Source organism: Lepisosteus oculatus, chromosome 20, assembly GCF_040954835.1.
Source record: "Lepisosteus oculatus isolate fLepOcu1 chromosome 20, fLepOcu1.hap2, whole genome shotgun sequence".
Taxonomy (NCBI): domain Eukaryota; kingdom Metazoa; phylum Chordata; class Actinopteri; order Semionotiformes; family Lepisosteidae; genus Lepisosteus; species Lepisosteus oculatus.
The window spans coordinates 5013451-5035886 of NC_090715.1; the positions used below are offsets into that span (position 1 = coordinate 5013451).

General features: G+C 40.2%; 2 protein-coding genes and 4 non-coding genes across 7 annotated transcripts in view; 4 read left to right on the forward strand and 2 right to left on the reverse strand.

Moving 5' to 3' along the window:
* Nucleotides 1–6010, forward strand: part of dok4 (docking protein 4) — a 48187-nt gene extending 42177 nt beyond the window's left edge. The window contains exon 10 of the mRNA XM_069181369.1: nucleotides 89–6010. Within this exon, the coding sequence (XP_069037470.1) occupies nucleotides 89–219 (131 nt within the window). The 3' untranslated portion in view covers nucleotides 220–6010. The remainder of the gene's footprint in view (nucleotides 1–88) is intronic.
* Nucleotides 6011–9486: 3476 nt separating this feature from the next.
* The window catches only part of vac14 (vac14 homolog (S. cerevisiae)), a 47294-nt gene continuing 34344 nt past the window's right edge, over nucleotides 9487–22436 (forward strand). For both annotated transcript variants that reach the window (XM_015368635.2, XM_015368636.2), the window contains exons 1-9: nucleotides 9487–10402; nucleotides 12624–12774; nucleotides 13462–13629; nucleotides 14391–14453; nucleotides 14895–15002; nucleotides 15313–15422; nucleotides 16712–16833; nucleotides 17250–17387; nucleotides 18599–18742. In XM_015368635.2, coding sequence (XP_015224121.1) covers nucleotides 10299–10402; nucleotides 12624–12774; nucleotides 13462–13629; nucleotides 14391–14453; nucleotides 14895–15002; nucleotides 15313–15422; nucleotides 16712–16833; nucleotides 17250–17387; nucleotides 18599–18742 — 1108 coding nt within the window. In that variant the 5' untranslated portion in view covers nucleotides 9487–10298. The remainder of the gene's footprint in view (nucleotides 10403–12623; nucleotides 12775–13461; nucleotides 13630–14390; nucleotides 14454–14894; nucleotides 15003–15312; nucleotides 15423–16711; nucleotides 16834–17249; nucleotides 17388–18598; nucleotides 18743–22436) is intronic.
* trnag-gcc (transfer RNA glycine (anticodon GCC)) lies at nucleotides 19539–19609 on the reverse strand. Its single transcript has one exon. It is a non-coding gene; the product is annotated as a tRNA-Gly (tRNA).
* On the reverse strand, nucleotides 19982–20052 carry trnag-gcc (transfer RNA glycine (anticodon GCC)). Its single transcript has one exon. It is a non-coding gene; the product is annotated as a tRNA-Gly (tRNA).
* trnag-gcc (transfer RNA glycine (anticodon GCC)) lies at nucleotides 20934–21004 on the forward strand. Its single transcript has one exon. It is a non-coding gene; the product is annotated as a tRNA-Gly (tRNA).
* Nucleotides 22040–22110, forward strand: trnag-gcc (transfer RNA glycine (anticodon GCC)). Its single transcript has one exon. It is a non-coding gene; the product is annotated as a tRNA-Gly (tRNA).

The following is a 22436-nucleotide window of genomic DNA, read 5'->3' on the forward strand; positions in this document are numbered from 1 at the left end:
AGGAATCTCTGCTGTGCCGGCCAGTGCGAGGAGATGATGCCCAGGCCTTGGAAAGGCTCACCCCTGCGCTCTCTCTTTCTGTGTGCAGGCGACATGTTCTCCAGCTCCCAGACAGACTCTGACTCGGACCTGCTTCCGGCTCGCCTGCCGTCTGAGCGCCGCAGCGCCACAGCCCTCAGCCGCCACCCCAGCTCCTTCCCCACTTACCCCGGCCAGTGAGGGGCGCTGCAGATGCAGACTCCTTGCCTTCCCCCCCTTTAGCCCTCCACATCCACTGAGACTGGACTTCAGAGGCCCACCCCTCTGCCAGGGGGAGGGGGGGGGGGCAGTCCTGTGGGAGACAGGATATGGAGGGGTGCGGGCTCAGGCGCTCAAGGAAGGATGCCCCCTTCTCGAACAAGGAGACCCCAAAAGCTTTAGCTCAGAAAAGAACAACAGCCAGAGTCTGAGGAGTGGGAGGGGAAGCTGAGAAAGATGCTCTCTTGTCCGTTGAAGAAGACCTGAGATCTCGACAGCCTTCATTTGAAAATAAAGAAGTTTGAAGCTGTATTTGTGCATTTATGCCTAAAGACTCATTGAGATTTTTTTATTTGCCTTGGTTTTTCTTAGGACTTTTTTTGTACCACAGACACTTTATAAAGAGTGCGTCTCTGTGCATGATCTTCCAGCCATCTGGAACAGAGTCCTTTTGAAGTTTTGGGAAAGCTGTCTTTGAGCATGTCTCGTGGAGGAATTTTGTTAGTTGGATGCTGAGCTGGAATTTTTTCTTCAGCTTCCACTGGTGATCGGAGACGATGTGACCAATCAGGCTGACTGCACTGGATTTGAAAGTCCACAAAAGATGCCTGCATAGACTTCTGTGTACAGCAATGGAGTGCCTGGTGTGGTTTTATTTTTGGTTGTGGATTAAAATGTTCCATTTCTGAAAAAGAGGAAAGCGGTAATACAGCACAGAGCAAGCTAAGGCCATGTTGTGTAGCAGCACAATATAATTCATTGCATTCTTTAATCCATAACCTCTGTTTTCTTAAGAATAAAGTCTGTATGGTCACAGTTTTTCCTGGATATGCACAATGACCTAGGTCACTCTTGCCTGTCTGTGTATTCATTGTGACTTACAATTCCTTACCTGTTTGTGTTTCAGGAAAGGATGGGTATTTAGTGGATTTCCTACTGCTGAAGATCATGGGGAAGCATATCTGAATCCATGCTTTATTTCTGTTTCTTGTAGCTGCAGAAACAAGCAGAGAAAGTCTTGGCTTTTAATCTGTGGAATCTTAAAAGTGATGACAAGCCCACTCAAGGCACAGGGCTAAGACCTGGTATTGCCAGTTCAGAAGTCTTGCTGAGTGCCAAGAGAGAACAGAAACATTTGGTTGTTTTACTAATTTCCTCTGTACTGTACACTTGAGTGTGTGTTGGATCACAGAAGTGACATTCCCAGGGATGACCTCCCAGAGTGTCTCTTTATTTTTGTGGTTAAACTCATGTGCAGTTTAACTTTCACACACACACACACACACACGCAACAGAGACATGGAAGTGGCTCCACCCGAGTCCCCAAAACACTGGGCTCCCAGTGTTCAGGTCTCATTTGGAATTTCAAGACAACATGCTCATTCCCTGCAAGGAAGTCATTGGACCCTTCAGGGAAGTCATTATAACCTACAGGAAAGTCATTAGATAAGGTATGAAAGCAGCTTCAATGAAAAGCTGGGAAGGTTGTCATAAAAAGGAATAGGGTAACTCCAAACCTTCATTCTCTCTTGACTCATTTTCACACTAAATTCATTCCTGACTAAACAAGGAATAATTTAATCTTGGATTTGGTGGGTCTATATATTTGTCATCTTATTAGTATTGATTTTATTTGCGGCTGTTTTTCTTTTTTGCTTTCTTTTAAATGTTAACATTAGGTCTTGTTCTAGACCTTCATGTTCTTGAAGTAACATTTTGCACTTGGAAATGATTTTAAACAAAGTGTTTAGACAACTCAGGAGATAATCTCTTTATATTTTAAGCATTTTCGTACTATCGAGTGATATGCACAAATCTCGCAGCCTGTCTTAGGGGCAATTAACTTGTAGAGGTGCAAATGATAAGGGCTCTCCTTGTCCCAGCTACCTGCATAGGAGAATTTCAGACCAAATACTTTCTTAGGGCTAAGGTGTTCCACTTCCCTTGGATTCTACTCGAAACCATAAACTACTGATTCCTTAGAGTCAATGTAGGTGGCTCAGAATTGGAGAACTGTAGTAAACTTTATTTCATTATTATCTGAAAGCAAATATTTAATGAGCTCTACTCTTACTTATCCCATCCAATTCAAGTTAGCATGATCTGTTGACTTTCACGTGATGCTGTTCCCATGTAATTTTTATGTTGTTGTTGCAAATCTGGAATATTTATTACTTACAGATTGAATTATGTGAATGCAGATTCAGTTATGATGCTACCAGGACATGGTTTTTGCGGTGTTGTTTTTGTTGTCCACACAGAGTGTGGCATCACCACCTCTTTTAATTTGACAACCAGCATGGTAGGTGATTTGAAAATCGGAAAAGGTTGTTCATGTTATTTTTAAGGAAGAGGGGGTATCCTCCGCCTGCATGAAACTATATATATACAGTATATTTCAGACTTCATTTTGGTAAGCAGGACATTCAATCTCCTGAATGAAAATATGAAATAAAAATTGTGCATACTGTGGCTTTTGTAAAAAGCATGAACAAGTATCACAAATATTAGACATAGTTAAGCCCAAGACTAGGTATAAATGAAAACAGGAAAGGTAGGCACCACTTTAATTTAAGAGCCACTCTTAATGAAAATCAAGACACTTTTCTACATTTAAAAACCTTCCCTGTGTGTTGGCCTGTACCAGTGTCATCCCTGTAGCATTTGTTTGGAAAGCGACAAACGAAGGACTCATAAGTCAAAGGTGGTTAGTGAGTTTAAGGAGACACTGTCTTTAATTGTGTTGAGGGAGTGAATGTATTTAACAGTGGAACACCTACATTTCTAAGGCTAGTTATATACAGTAATGCTGGAGTCCAGTAAAAAAAATAAATTATTTATTTCGCATTGTCATTGAGAAGGGCTAAGATATTGCTCAATATCTCTTCCCTCTGTAAGATGTATATAACCTGGGGTATTGTTGTCTCTGGGTTCTGTGTACATAACACTATTTATTTTATATGGGTTGCACTGTATCCTTTAGGCAGTGGATATTCTTATGAATGTGTGTTCCTGAATCTGTACATGTGTGTAAGCTTAGAGAAGTGAGAGAAATAACATTCAGATGTCTTATCACTTTTATTTCTGTAGAGAACCTGCACACAACCCAGCTGTGTGTGTTTTGAACTGGCAAACCTTTTGTAGATTCTCGGCCTCGGTTTTGATTTGCTCTGACAGAGCTGAAACAGCAGCCTCCTGGAAAAGATGCAGCTGCAGAAAACCTGTGTCAAAACCTATCAGCCTAGTGATACCGAAGAACAGTGTCAAAACATTTGCTGTTAGACTGAAACTGCTGAGAGGGGTATCAGATTGATTACCAGGCTAATAACACTGAACGTGACAGGTGTCAAAATGTTTTCTCGCAGGATGGCTTCAGTTAATGTTGCACATCACGCGAGTTGATGTCTGAGGTTTTACTGCAGTCTTCCAAAAGGTTACATTGCGTCCCTGTTGCCAGGCCCATACAGAAATGTTACTGCCTCTTCTCAGTCTTTCCGTTACAAAGAGCTCACCTGCAGCAGATGTGTACTGCAGGTACCTCATTCTCTTCTAGGACTTGAATTTTCTGCCTTAAGACCATTTTTCTCTTCCTTTGTTAGAACTATACCTCACTGTAACAGGTAATGTTTTTTTTCTTTTTTGGTGAGTGAAGCCGATGTTTTCTGGGATGGCATTGCTGGTGCATGTCGAGCCATCCTGATAAGTATTCTGTGTGCCCTGTGTATGTAATAAAGGGATGGGGGAGACAGGGCTGTGGTCGATCATTTCGGATTCATAGTCTAATGACCAGAGGCCGGTCATACACACAATATTTGCCTCGAAGGAAAAAAATGAAGAATTTCATTTGAATCCAGAATTTCAGAATAGCAGAGAACATCAGTGCAGTTTTAGAAACTCGTAGTGGACTACAACCTGACCTGCAGCAAGATTTGTTAAGGATTGTTACCTTGGGAGGAAGCACATTTTAATTAATTGTACTGTAGACCTTAGTGCACTTCTTATATCGTAGTCTCAGTTAACTCCTCTGACAGCACTCACTCTATAAAAGACAATTAATGTTCCCTCATTTTCAGGCAACTTCCCAGCAAGGATCTGGTAACAGATAAGTGAGCACTTCCTTGAGAAATGTGGTTGGGAATAGCCAAAGTAATGACTTTCCAAGTAAAAAACAATAGAACAAGAACAACAGGAAACAAGAGTGTTGAAAAAAAGAAGCAACATTTTGCAAAGGAAATGCTTTTTTGATCAGTTATGAATACACTGTCATTCGACTGTATCTGAAATGTTCAAGAATATTAGAAAGAATTAGGGCCCCAGTGCCACAACCAAACAAGATGGGGGTGGAGGAAGGGGGAAATACATTTAATCTTTGTGATAGTGCATGAGGAGAAGGGATTTGAAAACCACCTTGAAATTGCTAGGTCACTGGTCTTGATGATGGAAAATTCAGATGCAAGCCCCCAGAAATCAGTGTGTAGTCTTCCTAACCAAGTAAACACTGTACCCACAAGTAATTAAAAAGCAAAAACATCTTTAGAGTTCTCAGTGCAGAAAATGAACTACTTTACTTTCGACAGTACAGCATCTGGTAATCTGTTATACCTAGATACTGTAGGTATAAAAATGTGTTGAGTGTTCTTCCCCTCACCTGCTGCAGACGAGTTAGAATATTGTTGAGATGTGCTCTGCAGTTTGTACTGTATGATGCGAAAAGGCGATTTTTGGACTATGGAGTTTTGCAATCTGAATTGAGACAGACTGAACCGGATGAATTAACAAAGGTATATTTGAGCAAATAAACCAAACCACTTTAAAATGCATTTAATTTCATTTTTATTTCACTTTAAACCAGTAGCCTATGTTTTTGTAACTGATTCTTCTGAAACACATTAAAATGAGCAGGATAGCCTACCTTACTTATTGACTAACTAATATAGATGCTTATTATTTTTATTGCAGTTATGACTAAATTATGTATATAAAGTAAGGGCCATCAAGCTGAGAATACTTGAGTGCCAGTCTTTCATTTTACACTCTTATTTTTAATAACTACATTCTGTACAGTGTGAACTTTGTATTTATTTATACAACTGTGTGAAGAACATGCCTACAGCATGGTTTTGTGTAGATTTCATTTTGAAGTAGGCCTGTGTTTTCTTTCACTGACAGTATAAATAAAAATCCATAGTTCCACAATAAATTGCAAAAAGAAGCACCTTATTTTTCCACTAAATGCCCTTTTAGTGATAAAATGTGATAAAACTGTGGCCCTGCATGTAATAGATTATATTTTAACCTTTATCTGTAATCTTATAACCAATCTGTCCCACAGCACTTTGAAACACGTGAATCCAATTTTCTGTATAACCATATAACCGAGCAGACATATTACAAAGATGAGAGATATTAGACTCAACAACTAGAGAGCTCTAATGTTCTATTCCACCCATTTCCTTTCTTCTTATTTTATGTACTGTAGATCACCCTTTTCCTGTGTTTCTGCTTATGGTAATGTCTGGTGTTCTCAATACCCTGATATATCTGCATCACAAATTGTTTAATGCAACGCTCAACTTGGAGACCAAATTTGCAAGTTCATCAGTGATCTGCTGGGCTGGTGCAACAGCTGCAGGGATCTTTTTTAGTTCCTCAAAGAGCATGTTGCCATGGAACACACACTTGCATGAATTCTGTTCTGATGTGCCATGTGTCCTGTAATGTTTGTGGTTGAACATTTTGCAGTTTTACAATAAAAAAGATAAAATGCTTTAAAGGGGGGTTTCACTTGCTGTTACTGACTTACATTTAGCTGCCCACCGCTGAATAAAAGCATTGCCGGTGAAAGACCCAAGCAATGACCCCAGGAGCAGACTTGCATTGCACTGTCCGCCACATTTAAGGCAACACAGAATTCTAACAGGGCCTATGAACAAAAATCACCCTGCGTGTTAAACAGTGGCAAACACTGTAGAGTTCTAGACCAGCAGGAGAACCTTCTGAATTATTTTTTTGTGACAAACATTACACTCCTGGAAGTGTATCATATTTTGTCATGAATGGTGCTTCCAATGATTTTCAAAGAAGTCTTTAGATATTCTTCTATGCTCAGGGACACATATCAGTCAAGCCAATCAGGACTTAAAAAGTCACATTTCTGATACATTTGTTTTGTTGGAAACTCCTCTGAGCTGGCCTGGATGTGTTTTAAGGATGCGCTGTCCATCGCACTCGAGATGTCTTCGTTTCCTGCAGTTCACTGGTACATTAGGACTGGTGTGTCCATTTTTCTAGAGCCTTTTGTTCTAGCCTTGGTTACAGCTTGTTTCTTTAAGAATAAAAAGAAGCCGAAATGAACAAAGTGTTTTGAGTATGCTTACAGTTCAAATATGCTTATCCTGAGATCATGTACATAATCTGTAAAGCATTGAAGGCATAACAAATGAATAATAGAACCTCAGTATATATATACATGCTTGTAAATGCTTATTCTGGGTACACCTGAAATGGAATCTGTCTAGCTGGTGTATGAGATAACTTTCTTACACTTAGGATCACAATGCCAGTATTCCTATAAAAAGTCAATGTGCATGTCAGGTATTGGTGTGACTGAGCTGAACCCATGGTGGTCATCTCCTCAGTGTTGAAACACTGCACATCCAACATACCCCAGCCAAATGGTCTCAGTTTAAGGCGATATCATTGGATGTAAGTTTTGAAGGCCCTGATGATCAGCAGGTGCAGGTAAAAGCCTTTGATTCCAAACCAGGTGAGTGAGCAGAGGAGGCTATTGAGTGCAGGCGGTGTTTTAAAACATAGAGATCTCTAGGGAGGCTCAGAAGGAACCTCAGATTGAGCAAGAGCATTGCAGCACACAGGCTCATTCTGAATGCATTTCCTGATCAAGGGGACTTAAAAATTGGAGAAAGAGCTGAATGTGTTCTTCATTTTTCCTGCAAGAAAGGCTAGTGCCGTGTACTGCACAATGTCACTTTTTACTAAAACTATTTTAAACTCAGTTTAAGTTGTTTAAAGTGTTTCATGCATGTTATATTCTACAGTTCTGCAATGGTCTACATCATGTCTACACTGGGGTTCAACAAAGATACAAAGAAAGCTGCTTACTGTATTTCTCTCCAGTTAAGTGAATAGAATGCATTCATGGTCTTGTTGGTAGGCAAGCTGTGTACAGTATGTGTGTCTGTAAAGGAAATGCAAACAGGATGAAATCTTAACCAACTTAATCAGGTTTCCCCGTGTTTGTGTGTGCAAGGAAGACACAAAAAATGTCTGGTGAATGACAATCAGCCTCATTTCAAACATGACCTGAACAATCTCACTGCCAAAGTCATACAGAACCTGAACAAAGCATGCAGGAACAGCCTGGAAGATCTCACAGGCAGTAGAAGAGATGTTTTTCAGAATAGTGAAAGCTGCAGTGATCAGTGTCAGTATTTTGGGAGTCGGTGGATACAAGTGTTTCTATTCAATGCACTGGAAATACTCAATGTGGCATTGTATAATTTTGTCAAAGTTGTGTTTTTGTGCATTTCTGTGATAAAATGCCATGATCATATTATTACATAAGAAAAATGTTTTTATTCTCTTCGATATCTGTTGAATACAAATAAATAGCCCTTTCTTCCCATTTCATATGAAGGGTGACAAAATTACAATTTTCACTACCTGGACATTATTATATAGTACACACTGCTTTTTGGATACCATACATAAGCCTTCAAGATATATGCATGTAAAAAATCAGATTTTCAGAAAGTGTTCAGCTAATGTCAGCTTTTTAGTTTTTTCTCAATTAAAAGAAACAGAAAATGAAGCTGTAGTTGGGGCTTTGAACACTCGGAAGTACAGCAATCTCTCAAACAGACCTGGCCATATGTTTGAGAATAGGGTCCCTGATTGCATACAGCTGGAGCCCTGTGTGGTTCTCATTTCAAATGCCTTTATTAAGGTGGAATTTTTCCATTTAATCTCAATTCTGTGATGCTGGAGATGGACACAAGGCAAATTTGTAGAGCCGAATAGATGCACCGCAGGACAACAGGGTAAGCACTGTGACCGTGAAACTTATCTGTATGGATCAACAGACCTGTGCGAGTCTGCTTTCTCCGACTCGAACTTAATCGGGATGAAGTTCCTACTGCGTCTGTCTGAAGAGAACCTGAAATAAGGAATACCACATATCCCATACACCAGCTAATGAAATTAATAAAATAGTATGTGTGGATGAAATGGATCCTATTCTATTTATAAAACGATAAATAGATACAATTTGGATACAAGCACTGTAAAAATACAAATAATCATTATTATTATCATTATTACTGCCATTAGTAGCAAAGTTGACATTACATTTTTTAGGTTCTTGAAAGGTTTGTATATTCTTCCCCTTTTTAACAATGACAAAAAAATTTTCAGACTCAAAATAATGTTGATACTTATATACTTATTGCCTTTTATTTATAATATAATACCCTTACACTTTTATAGCACTTTTCTGGACACTCCACTCAAAGTGCTTTACAGGTAATGGGGACTCCCCTCCACCAATGTGCAGCATCCACCTGGAAAATGCGACAGCAGCCATAGTGCACCAGTACTCTCACCACACACCAGCTCTCAGTGGGGACGAGAACAGAGTGATGAAGCCAGTTCACAGATGGGGGATCAGTAGGAGGCCATGATTGGTAAAGGCCAGGGGGAAATTCGGCCAGGACACCAAGGTTACACCCCTACTCTTTTCAAGAAACACCCTGGGATTTTTAATGACTACACAGGGTCAGGACCTTGATTTCACATCTCATATGAAGGACAGCACCATTTTTACACTGTAGTGTCAACATATTAGGACATATACAAACCACAGGGTGAATGCCCCCTACTGGCCCCACTAACACCTCTTCCAGCAGCAACCTTTGGTTTCTCAGGAAGTCTCCCATCCAGGTACTAGCCAGGCACACACCTGCTTAGCAGCAGTGGATTGTGAGTTGTGTATTGCAGGAGCTGCTGGTACTAGTAATTATAAACACTAAAATGCAGTGAAAAAGCAATTATCAGAAATAATAAATACTTAAACTGTCCCTCACATAAAATCACAGAAATCATTAAAAGACACTATCTTTACATCACAACTTCCTTTATGTCTTCTTCAGTTTGGGAAAACCACTAATGAATGAATCCCTGACTCCTCGCTCGACTATACAGCCTTTCGGGGAGTGGTGAAGAGTCATGTGACCCGGTCAATATGGCTACCATGAGCTAGCTTGTTTTGAAGCTGGTCTGTCAGTATAGCCATCTACCTGAACTGCATCTTTGCTCTATATCTTCAAACACCCGGGGGCAAACGCTGAATCGATTCAGGTTGAAGGGAGCAGGTTATCCGAGAATACCTCGATGGTTGTCATTTGAGGTTGACACTGAAATCCGTCGGTTCTGCTAGTTTGTGATCATCACCAGTCTGTCATTTAGAAAATTAAAATAATTACTTGATGTACTGTAATACTTTTATCAATATTTTTGAGGAAATGTTTTTTTGGTGATGTTAACAGGACCTATGTTCTGCAGTCTACATGTGCATGCATACTGTAGTTTTTAAGCGAACAGTTGTCTTTTTTTGAATATAACGTATAATTGTGGCAGTTATTTGAAGTTCGGTTTATCTAATTGCTGCTCAGGGGCGATTTTTTCCCCCAAATCACTTGACGTTTTTCGTTTCTTCCACCGCACAACAGTGTGTCACCTGTGGAGAAACTGAAAGAACATTTTTTCTTTACCTAGTACTTAACATGAGTTAACTCATCAAAGATCAAAGCTTCTGTCAAGTAACTAACTCGGAGAGTTTACTTGGTGAATTTACATTTTATTAAGTATTTTTATTTTATTTTTCAAAAACCTTAGAAGATATATTATCTGAAACGGGTAAGAAAACGAAAGTCCTTACGGAGAAATTAACATCGTAGCATTAAAACAGCTGAATTGGTGACGAAAAGGAAAGGCTACACGTTTTTTTTATTTCTTTTTGTTTGCGAATTGCGAATTTTGCGAAAATGAATACGGAAAAGGATTTCTCACCTTTGACTCCCAACATCGTACGAGCCCTCAACGATAAACTGTACGAAAAGAGGAAGGTGGCTGCCCTGGAGATCGAGAAGTAAGAATGTGCATAACTTTATGTGTGTCTTTATTAACATGCACCTAATCATAGCCAGTGTATAATGAGAGATGTGAAAGACGACGGGTGCAGGTTTCCCATGGTATGTAACGGGGGACTGTAATTTGTCACTCCTTATTAGTGAAGTTAAACTGGTTCTTTTACATTGAATAATATTCGTGTTATTGTAGCAGTGACGAGCAGCTGTCTCCTTTTATCAAATCTGAAGAAATATAATGGGAAAACTATAGTAGCTTAGTTGCAATATGAAGTGGTCGATATACCTAATGGCAGAATATGCACTAACGCTAGCTGGAAAGGTTTTAAGGCATGGCGGTTTCTATGCAAAGATCAAGTGGAAAACCACATGATTCCAAACTAATTAGGAAGCGTGGTTAATAGGATGCACGTTGCTTTCTATTTTCACTTTGGGTTTATCTTTTTTTATGAAAACCATCAGACAGGTCCAAACGGGAAATGGGTTAATTTGTTCACAGCAATCGCGATTGCTTATTTTAATATTGCCCTGCAAAGTCGATGTTGATTCGCGGAGCTAGTGAATATGTTCCAGACATTCACTAAAGAGCACATTATATAGTCTGTCCCCTCAAGATAGTGACGCACCATTGACCATAAACAGTGAAAGAGAGAGTTATGAGTTTGATCAGTGTCATATGACTGGAGTCAGAGGGTGAGAGGCTGAGAGTTATGATGCAGAATTTTTGAATCACGTGTCTCCAGATACAGCAAGCAGGAAGAGGGGGCTTTCTGGCTAACCATGATTGTAGGCGGTTCAGTGTAGACGTAGGCAGGAATGTGATTGCAGCAGAAAATGTATCAATCTTAAATTGCTTACAAGAGTCAGTCTAAAATCTCTGTTATATCAGATTTTTTCCAGAGTTTGTTTTGTTCTGCTTCTAAATCCAAAATCAGTGTGTCAAGTGAATGGTCGTATCATTATTCTGTGTAACTACTAACATTTTGTCTCTGGCAAAAATTCCATCTGAATGCCGTTATCTTGTGCTTCAGTGTGAAGTGAAGCAGATGAAAGCTGTTATCTTCTGAAATCTGAGATAACGGATCTTGACCAAGATACCTTGTGTGGGAGGCTGGTCTTGGAAGGGACTGTCATCGCAGCTGACTTGTCCCTAGGAGCTATCAGTAGACATTAAGAGTGCTAATTGGGTAATTAGAGTAACATTGGTGGTTAATTCCACATTCTCACAGGGCAGTTAATTAGTAAAATGTCTGGTTTTAATTAATATTTTCACTAAATTGGTGGCGCTTAGTTTTTGGTCGCTGTCTGGGGAGGCTGCTATTGATTGAACTTGCTGGAAAGAACTGTGGAAGTGCTCTTGCAGTGTCCTGTATTGTGTGTTCAGATCTCTGAGGGTGGGAACTGTCATATCTTGACAAAGAGAACTGATAACAGAAAACAACAGGTTCTCCCTCCACCAGATGAACACAACTCTTCTTTTATTTATCCTGCAAATTATCCAACTTTGGGTCACTTTCAGAAGTGTACAGCATACCATCACTATATTGAGAAGGTCTTCTTGACACTGCAAAGCTTTGTAGTTGAGTTCCTTGGCCTGTACTGGATCTTGATCCCGTTGGGTCGAATGTTGCATATTTTTCTTAACTTCCTGCTTTGGTCCCTGTGGATCAGAAGTTGGTGAAGGTTAGCATTTTTCTTGTCTTGACAAATGTAACTTCTAATTTAACATTTTTTAGGTAAAACCATGGTAGCAGGCCAACGTCTTGATCCTCTCAGTAGTTATAAGTTTATAGGAAAGTTTTAATCGTGGTTGCTTGCAAATCACTGCAATGAAGGACTTTTGGTATTCTTCATATGGAGACAGATGCTAACTATTTATCTACGAGTATTTTTGTTAGATCTTTTAGATACATTTTAACACTGCTTATCGTATGGGTGAATATGCATAAGTGTTCTCTGAATCCTCTGTTATTTAGTATGTTGACTAAAGGCTGCTTCTAATAACATAATTAGAAACATTGTCTTGATTTTCATATTTATGCCGTTGATACTCAGACTTGATGTACAGTATCACTTCCATGACTAGCCCATTCATGGTCTTATGGAAAGCTTAAGCGAGATACAGACAAGGAAGGCTACAGGTCAAGTCATTTTAGTTTTAATGAGGTGCATGATAGATGTGAGAAGGCAAAGGTTTTGTATGCTTTGTTTTGCCTCTGGCAGGCTGGTGCGGGAGTTTGTGTTGCAGAACAACTCCACCCAGATCAGGCATGTCATCCAGATCTTGGCTGCAGAGTTTGCCCTGTCTCAGCACCCTCACAGCCGGAAAGGTGGGCTCATCGGGCTGGCAGCCTGCTCGATTGCACTGGGGAAGGTAAGCACTGCTTTCCAAACAGGTAGGCTTTTCTGAAGCCTTAAGCTACAGGTCTTTAATGGGGGTACCCGCTGCACACATATGGTGGAAGTTAATTTCTAGCGGTTTACCAAGTTTTCATCTACTGTCAGATAGTGTTTGCAGTTTCCTGGCATTGCAGTTTCCAGTTTTTAGCCTGGGAAAGAGTTTGCAGTTTTTCAATTTTCCCTCAATATAATGAGGATTTTTTAATACAGTACATACTATTGGAGCAGTTCCCAGGTGTTAAGCCATATTTACTGATAGCCAAAGAGCTTTCTTTGGGAAATCACAATGTAACTCTGAAGAGTATGTTGCACTTTTGTTGAATTTGGTCTGTCCTGCTTTGTATCCAGAATTATATATATATATTTCTTAATTGTTTGAAGTGGAGAGAAAAAGAGTAGAAGACAAAAATACAAAGTGAGTTTCCTTGCGATGTCTTCTAGCATGGTGTCCAGCCTTTTCTCAATCCTGATCAATCGCTAAGTTCCACTTGTTTTAATTTTTAATGATTGATTTTTAAAAAGTTAGGTGCTTTTTCAGGCTGAGCTCTAGCTCAGTGGGCTTCATGAATCATGCACGGCAAATGTGTACCAGGAGAGAAACAGCCGTGAGAAGTAGTAGTTGACGGAGCTCTCGGATTGACTGCTTGTTTGTCCCGTGCAGGACTCTGGGCTGTATCTGAAGGAGCTGATCGAGCCTGTCCTCACCTGCTTCAATGACTCTGACAGCCGGCTGCGATACTACGCCTGCGAGGCCCTCTATAACATTGTGAAGGTTGCGCGGGGAGCAGTTCTGCCTCACTTTAATGTGCTGTTCGACGGTCTCAGCAAGGTACTGCCGCACCACACAAAACAATTGGGAGGTGATCAGAAGAGATCCAGTGCTTCTACTGCATGCTTACAGCCACGCCAAGCCAGTTGGCTCTTGTGGTCTAATGGGAATGCATGTGTGCTGATGCCCTGATGACCTGGTTTCTGGACTCAGACCAGTGTTTAGTATAACTATAGAGTGAGGAACACTCTCTAGATGTATTTCAGTACAGTACCATACAATGCATGTCTGTATGCAGGCCTGTTTGTACCAATAGGTTTTATAAATATGTGTGTTCGAGAAGACAGTGTTAGAGTATTCTCTCATAAAAACATCCAGTTGCAATCATGATTAAGAAGCAGAAATTGCACAAGAGCTCTGTTATGAAAGCCCCTCAAGGTTATTCTGTAGATTTAGCCAATAGTTGTAGAACTTGCTTTACTAAAGATACACTTTGTATCTTTGTAGCACTATGAAAATGCATTCAATGTTCTTTCGAATTAATAGTAATCTCATTTTGTTTTAACTTGTGTGGTCCTGATGGGTAAATGTTTTTCCTAGAAATGTTTATCACTGTTTAAAATTGTTACTTAAATAGTCCAACTAATGATTATTGGTAGCTAATGTATTAAATCATTGTGATATTGTTCTGTAAATCAAAAGTACAGTACTACTATTTTATCCCCTAGTCACTGTCACTGATCTTAAAATCCCTAATTATTTAGATATTAAAGGGTAACAAGTCATAGCTATTATTTTTTTTTAAATATTTGATTATGTAGCTAGCAGCAGATCCAGATCCTAATGTGAAGAGTGGTTCAGAGCTCCTGGATCGTCTTTTGAAGGTGAGTGACAGCACGTTTAATTTAATCAGGATCTCACATGATTTTGTCAAGTTATCAAACCATGAAAACATAAAGTATTCATTTTATCAGGTTTAGTATTACTATATATTGTTCTTTTAATGGTGTGCAGATTGACTGATTAAGGAATTAATCAGGTCACACATAGCAAGGAACAAATATCTGTATTTGAAAATGTGCAGAAGCTATGAAAAAACAAGCCCCATTGATAATGAGAAGTGAAACAGTGCCGAGGGCAGTGGTTTATGTAAATAGTATCAGAAAATAGTTTCTACAGCTGCTCTTGTCTTGAAAGAAAACATATGCCCAACATTTATCGAAATAGTGAATTTACCTTAATATTTTTTGTTCTGTATGTTTGTGTGGGAAAGAGCACCATTGTGGCATTGCAGAAGGATTTGAAATGTTTCTTTTGTTCCTCAGGACATTGTGACCGAGAGCAACAAGTTTGACTTGGTGGCCTTTGTTCCTCTTCTGAGGGAGAGAATATATTCCAACAACCAGTATGCCCGCCAGTTCATAATCTCTTGGGTGAGTTCTGCATCCACAGCTCTCAACAATGAAGACATGAAAGAAGTGCTGGTGCACTAGGAGTGAGTTCATTCAGATATACTTGCAGCTTCATAGGCATGATTCTTGAATCTTTTCACCAAAAGGTTTCCTTCAGTTATAGTACTGTGGTTATGTGTTGTTCAAGCAAAGGACACGTCAGTTTCAGAAGGTGTCTCTGTAATTAAAGTGGTGTGGGTGATAGTTTGTGGTTCGTTTGCTCATCTGTCTCTCAGTGTTTATAAGGCATTTCTGCGCATCGGTCCTGATCCTGACCATGTCCTGCTCCTAGATCCTTGTTCTGGAGTCGGTTCCAGACATCAACCTGCTGGATTACCTGCCTGAGATCTTGGATGGGCTCTTCCAAATCCTGGGGGACAGCAGCAAGGAGATTCGCAGGACGTGAGTGATCCTTTGGGTGTTTCAGAGGGACGGTATAGTTTTTTTAGTTAGTGGGCGAAAAAAAAATTAAACACTTTGGTAAGCGAGGACAACCAAGTATATTGAAAACAAGGGCTTCCACATGGGTAGGGCTTATGTGTTAATTAAGCAGCTAACATTCCAGCATGCTCAGAGTCAGGTATGAAAATGCTGGACAGGCCTGTCTGCCTGTAGTTATGGTTAACAAGTGTAAGAGTTGGACCTCAATGACTTTGAAAGAGGGGGGGATTATTGGTGTGCATTTGGAAAGATCCTGAACTGGAAAGATCCTGAAGATCATTAGCAAAGGGCAAAAGTCTGTGGAAACCAATATTGCGGGCTTTAATGATATTCAAGGCAGAGGAGCAACTGCAGATCAATTGACTACAAATTTCAATCTGGGAAGAAAGTAGTTTAGTCAAGAACTGATCAAAATCTTTCATCAAAAACAGTTGCTAAAGAACTCTGCAGAGGGAGATACCACAGTTAGATTGCAAATCTTTCACCGCATCGGGCAAAACATTGTTTGTGAGTCCAGTGGTGCAAAGAGCACAGGCAGTGGACTACCAAGCAGTGGAGAAATGTGATACAGTATGCTGAGATGATTTGTTGAGAACATGGTAAAGGACAATCTGAGTACACCTGTGGCATCAAGCTAAAGAACCAATCTATAGATCATGAGTGTGTTTTGGGACAACACCTGAGACGGCTTTATCCACCTCTATCAACTAGCCTTGAGTTCACTTTATTGTGGAAGAATGGTGCAGCATCCCTCCTGCAGAATTTCCAAAGCTGGTAGATTCAGTGCCACAGTACATACAGACGTACTGGTTGTCCAATGCCTCATTAAGTCAATTAAGTGACTTTATCTGCTGTTTCCATTTTTTGCCTACTAGCTGTAGTTCACAAAATAATCAGAGGTTGTTGAAATAATTTTTTCTGGCTTGGCCACCTGTGTCCAGAATAAATTATTGTATAATGTATTGTGTACCAAAATGACCATTTTATACCTAGATTAAGCTAAGCATTTATTTTTGTAAAAACAAGACATTATTTACTTATCTTACAGAATAAGGCTTGCAAAGCTTTTTAGTCAGCTTGTGTGAGCCTTTCTGAAGTTACCCTTATCCTTCTATATTGCTGTATTACGAGAGGGATCACAGGTACCTTTTTTAAAACCAGTCATTTTTTTTCTATTTTGAACAGTTTCTATTCTGCATTGTTTTGCATCTTCATGGAAAATTAAAATGGGTGTGTCTGCTTTTTTCCAGTTGCGAGGTGGTTTTGGGGGAATTCCTCAAGGAGATCAAGAAAACACCATCCAGTGTCAAATTTGCTGATATGGCCAACATCCTAGTCATCCACTGCCAGGTGTCAGATGAGTCCAAACTGAGTAAGGCATCCATTTCTAAGCTCATGACATTTCCCTTGTGCAAGTCATCAGCTGGTTGCAGATACTAGCAGTGTTATTCATCACAATCAATGGTGAAAGCACAAAAAAAAAACAATTTAGAATTTGATTTCCAGACATTAATTATAATGTTTTCAAGGGTAAAAAGCATCTACTTTTGTGCAATATATTCCAACTGGAAAGGTGATAGAAACATTGCTTGCAATCTCTCGTGGTGTTTGATGTTTAGGCAGGTGTTGTCACTCTTTTCTCAGAATTGTACTATTTCATATTCCTTATATCTAAAGTCATATGTGTCCTAATTGCCTCTTTTACTTACTTGGGAACATACACCTTCAGAGATAGCGAGCTATTGCCTCTTGTGTTTCTGGTGATAATACCTGTTTTTTTTTTTTAAGCGAATGATCTAATCCAGCTCACGGCCATGACGTGGATGCGTGAGTTTATCCAGCTCGCCGGGCGTGTAGTGCTGCCCTACTCCTCTGGCATCCTGACGGCTGTGCTTCCCTGTCTATCCTATGATGACCGCAAGAAGAGTATCCTCCAGGAGTCCCTGTGAGCATCTTAACTGAGAGTCTAATGAGAAGGATTAGTTCAGGGAAAGGTCCTGGACCTTCTTATCAGTGGCAAAGACAGCTTCACAGGCGGTGTGGTGGCTCTGTGGGTAAGGATCTGCGCATGTGGCTGGAAGGTTGCTGGTTCGTATCCCGCGGCCGGCAGAGAAATTCTGAGCAAGGCCCTTAAGCCCAGCTGCTCCACGGGCGCCGTATATGGCTGACCCTGTGCTCTGTCCCCTAGCTTCTCTCCCTGTATGTGTGTCTCATGGAGAGCAAGCTGGGGTATGCAAAAATAGAAATTCCTAATGCAAGAAATTGTATATGGCCAATAAAGTGATCTGTTAGTTTGCTTGATTAGTTGATCATTTTGATTCTCACATTTACCAAAATCTAGTACTACAGTGTGCTAATGGGTCTTATCTCTGTTAATTGGTGGTTTCATTATATAGGTGTGATAGGCAGAATGGGGTCTTTATTGTTTGAACAGTAGGGCTAGCATAGAGAAAGGCAGACAATTCCCTTTCTGTGTTGAAGGTGGGAGATTGATGAGGTGTCCCCCACAGTTTTAGAGTTAATCTGACATACCTCACTTACATGTGCAATTAGTATTAATTGCATCCTCACTAGATATCAATTTTGCAAAAAAGAAAAGCAGCTTGCTTTATTCTCTAATAAGCAGAGTTGTTAGTTTTTAACTGAGAAACTGAATCAAGTGCAAAATGTCCAAGCAATAAAGCTGGTGAACTTCAAAACCCTTTTTTTCAACACTATAAATGGAGAGGTGGAAAGCAAAGTGGTACTACTGAGAGATATGTCAACACTTGAGACAACTCAATCACGGCAACACAGAGTTACCTAAAAGACTGGGATCACTTGTCTTTTTTCTTATTACTGCCTTCAAAATGACAGCGGACACATGCATGCAGCCTACCACATGTGGAAATCAAAACTACTGTCCTTGTGGTAGATGCGTTCAGATTCATTTAAACTGTATATATTTTGTTTTTGTTTTAAATGTTGTGACAAAGGACTGTGGTTAAGTGTGAAGGAAAGACCTTGGAATCTGAAGGTGTGTGACTTGAGATGTGTGGTTTGAGTGCTCCGCTGCTTTGTTTAAGAAGGTGTTAAATAGGAATTGAGCAGGAGCCCATCCTAGACTTGGCCTTGCCCCTTAACTCTTAACACACCAGGCACCAAAGAGGCTGCCAGCGCCTGCAACCAGAGCCTGATGAAGCTGGTGACTCCAGAAGATGATGACGAGGAGGAGGTGGTCCAGCCAGGTGACAGCCAGCTGCAGGAGGACTCTCTGCCCAAGGTGCAGGACAGCCTGGACAGTGAGTGCTCGCTTTTTGAGGTTGGACAGTTACCTGGTCAAACTATTTGGCGGCTTGTGCACATTCAAGCTTTGAAGACAAGGTTCGGTACTTATTTGCTGCTAATTCTTTTAATAACAGCTGGTGTTTGTGCAAAGGACCTGTGAGTGAATTACAAATATGAGAGGACCCACTTCATCCACCCACTGGAGTGCGGGACGCACCTGTGTAGTGTGTGGCAGCCCCTCGGCACAGCAGATCCAGTGGAGAGCTGAGAAATTACCTCTGTTGAATTAAAGGGGAGCTGCACTCCCAATTTTCAGACCATTTATTAAATCTCGGTTACAAAATAAATTAATTGACAGTGTCGCAAAATTTTACACATTTTAGATTAAGAACAAAATCGTGAACGTTTTGAAAGTACTGTGTGGTTGCCATGTTGTAGGGAGTTCTATGTTCTGTGATGTAGAGAGTTATGAGTGATCACAAAACTAGCTGCTCCATTAATTGTACTGTTCCAGATTGGCATGTTATTTTTAGAAGCAAATTGTCAGTTTTCAGGTTTGCACCTAAATAAGGCTCCACAGCCAAAGCGATTTACTTTCTTTCTTAAATAGGAATCTACCTTTAACTTGTTTCTTTGCCTCTCTTGCCAACATGCAACTCCCTGCTCTACGCTTTTCTTAATCTGGTTTGCTTTTAAGAGTTTGCTATTGCATCTAGCATATACTCTACCATAGATAACAGTACAACTGTTCTGTGGTATCAGCTATAGGCAATTTAAAATAAATTGACATAAAAAAAAAGAGTTTCTTTCTGCATTGGCCGGGAATCGAACCCGGGCCTCCCGCGTGGCAGGCGAGAATTCTACCACTGAACCACCAATGCTGAAGTGAGTGCAGGACTCTTGCACTGCTTCTTAGAGAGAGGGAGAGCAGAACTGCCACATCAGCAGGGGAGGGGCCGGGAATGGAAGAGTGTGATTCCAAACCAGGGAAGAGCTCAGAAATGCTTTTTGGTGTGTTAGAAAAAAAAATATCTTTCGTTTTGTTTCGTTGTAGACTTTACATTTCCCCAAGGTGGTGAGGCAAAAGCTGAATTTAATTTTTGTTGCAGATAAGTTGTTTATCCAATGATGTTTTTTTTTTAATTATTAAAAGAAAGCCTCAGTTAGGGAAAAAGTTCAGCAGCTGGAAGAAAAGTGGAAGTTGAAAAAGCAGATGTGTAGTACAAAAAGAAAAGGGGGAAAAATGTTTTGTTTGCATTGGCCGGGAATCGAACCCAGGCCTCCCGCGTGGCAGGCGAGAATTCTACCACTGAACCACCAATGCTGAGCTGGGGAGGCTGGTTTTCAAAGAGGCTCAGTTCCTATGCAGTTAGAGGTGGGTGTCCCCTGCTCCTTCCACATACTCACATCACACAGTTCACTTGCTTTCCCTCCTGCCTGCTGGCAACTTGGTATTCTGCTCTCGAGATGGTCGTGTCTTCAGCCGTTTGCTGTGTGGATCTAGGAATTGCAGCTCAGAGGAGGAGCTCCGCAGCTCCGCGTGGGTGCTGCCGCGCACGAGGCCCAGGTTCGATTCCTGGCCAATGCAATTGCTTTGTTTTCCCAAAAATGAACCTGTAAAATTTCAGAGTCTCACACTTCTGCTCCCTGCACCTGGAAACTGTGAGATGCCTGGGGATTGTGAGATTAATATGTTTAATGCAATTAGAATAAAGCAAAATAACGAACTTTGGCTTGCTCCTGAACAAACCCTGTTCCTTTTTTGACAAATGTGAACAAAAACCCAATTAATGCTAAATTAGTACCAAATGTAAACATGCAGAGTTTTTCATTTATTTGATATGGGAATAACTAACTGTATGGTGTCATGATTCTTAACAGGAAGAAGTGGATGGAAAAAAACACCCATAATAAAGTATGAAGAATTTTAAATTAAGAAATTATGAAGGCCAATTTTTAAACCCTTTTGTTAACCTATTCTTTTCTATGCACCTAGTTTAGCCTCCTTCAAACCATCCCAATACATCCCAGTTCAGGACTGGTGAGACTGCCTTATGTCTTTTGGAATGTAACAAACAGTCTTGCCTGTTTCCTTTAGTGGAAGCTCATGCATACTCAGTGTCAGTCCCTCCCTCTCTTGTTGATGTGGCATTCATGTTCTCCCTTCACCTCTAGGCTGCAGTTTGGAATCACCCTGTCAGCTCAGCATTGGTGGTTCAGTGGTAGAATTCTCGCCTGCCACGCGGGAGGCCCGGGTTCGATTCCCGGCCAATGCAAGCCTTCCCTTTTTTCAATTTAAAACTAAAGAGATGATGCAGGAAGGGCAGGAGAAAACTCTTTATTACCGATGTTGATTCTAACAGAATGCTGAGTTCCTCATTTCTGTAATTCTTTACGTACACTTTTTTTCCTAATTCATCAATACAATACTCTGCTGGTGCAAAGGATCACCCTACACAGGTATTCAGAACTGTTAAATTGAACCATCCTAAGTCTAAAAAAAGTGTGTGAGTGAGAATGCAACTGCTAGCCTCCTTTGTTTCCCATACTTTGGCATGTTTTATACGTTTGGCTGTTTTGTTCTGTTTAGATGCTTTATGTTCTGTGTTGTGGGCAAGTGTATTATTTCAATAGATCACTATTTATTATTACTTATTTTTTTTAAAAGATCAGTAGATGTTTGAACTAGCACTGCCAATCTAATGTTCATTATATCATCATTCAGTCAGGTTTTATTTTATTCAATACCTTTTCAAGGTGATCTTTGTATCAGAAAGATTTAGTAGGTCTGTTCAGACTGGGTTAACTCGGTATCCAGTCCTACGGAAAGAAAGTTTAACAAATATTTTTTTGGGCTTGGAACTGTTTGCTTTTTGTAATAACAGAAATTAAAGCAACATTGGTTTAGATGAACCTTTTAATTCTAGAAATCAAATGTAGCACTGGCAAAATAAGGGTGACACCCTTTTTCTTATACAATGGAACGTGGTTTCGGACTGTTTTTTTAAAGGAATAGATTAATAATCCAAGTGTAGAGGATCTTGCTCAAATTCTGTTTGAAAAATCTAGAAAGTTTCACTTACTAGGACAGGAATGCATAGTATTTTCTTGTTTTTTTTGCAAGTCCAGGGGTCGCTTTTCCCCTTGTTAGTTTGCCATTGAATCTGTTCCTCTGATGTGAGCTGACAGTGGTCTTCCCCCTCCTACTGGCATGCATGCTGACTCTTCTGGCTGTTGGCTACCTGGTGTGTCTTACATTACGTCTGTGGTGAACTAGTAACTGTGGCTCTGCAAAAGAGTTCTTCGCCTCAGCATTGGTGGTTCAGTGGTAGAATTCTCGCCTGCCACGCGGGGGGCCCGGGTTCGATTCCCGGCCAATGCAAGTGTAGTTATTTTTTTCTTTCTGTTCCACAAATGATTTTATGACGTTTTCATGTATAGTCATGTTTCTTTCTTTAATTTATTTTGTGTTTTTCTTGCACAAAGCACACATTCCTACTGTATACAAAATCTTAAAAACAAGCATTCTCCTTATAGCCTAATCAAGAATTGCGTTAGGTTGACGTTCTCCTTAATTTAACCTTGTGCTTTACTTTCCAAAATACAGGATGAGATTTGTCCTGAGCTCAGACTTGAACCTTTTCTGCTGTTTTTAATATGTATCAAGTACTGTAATAGAGGTGAAACAACTACATGGAAAAGCATTGT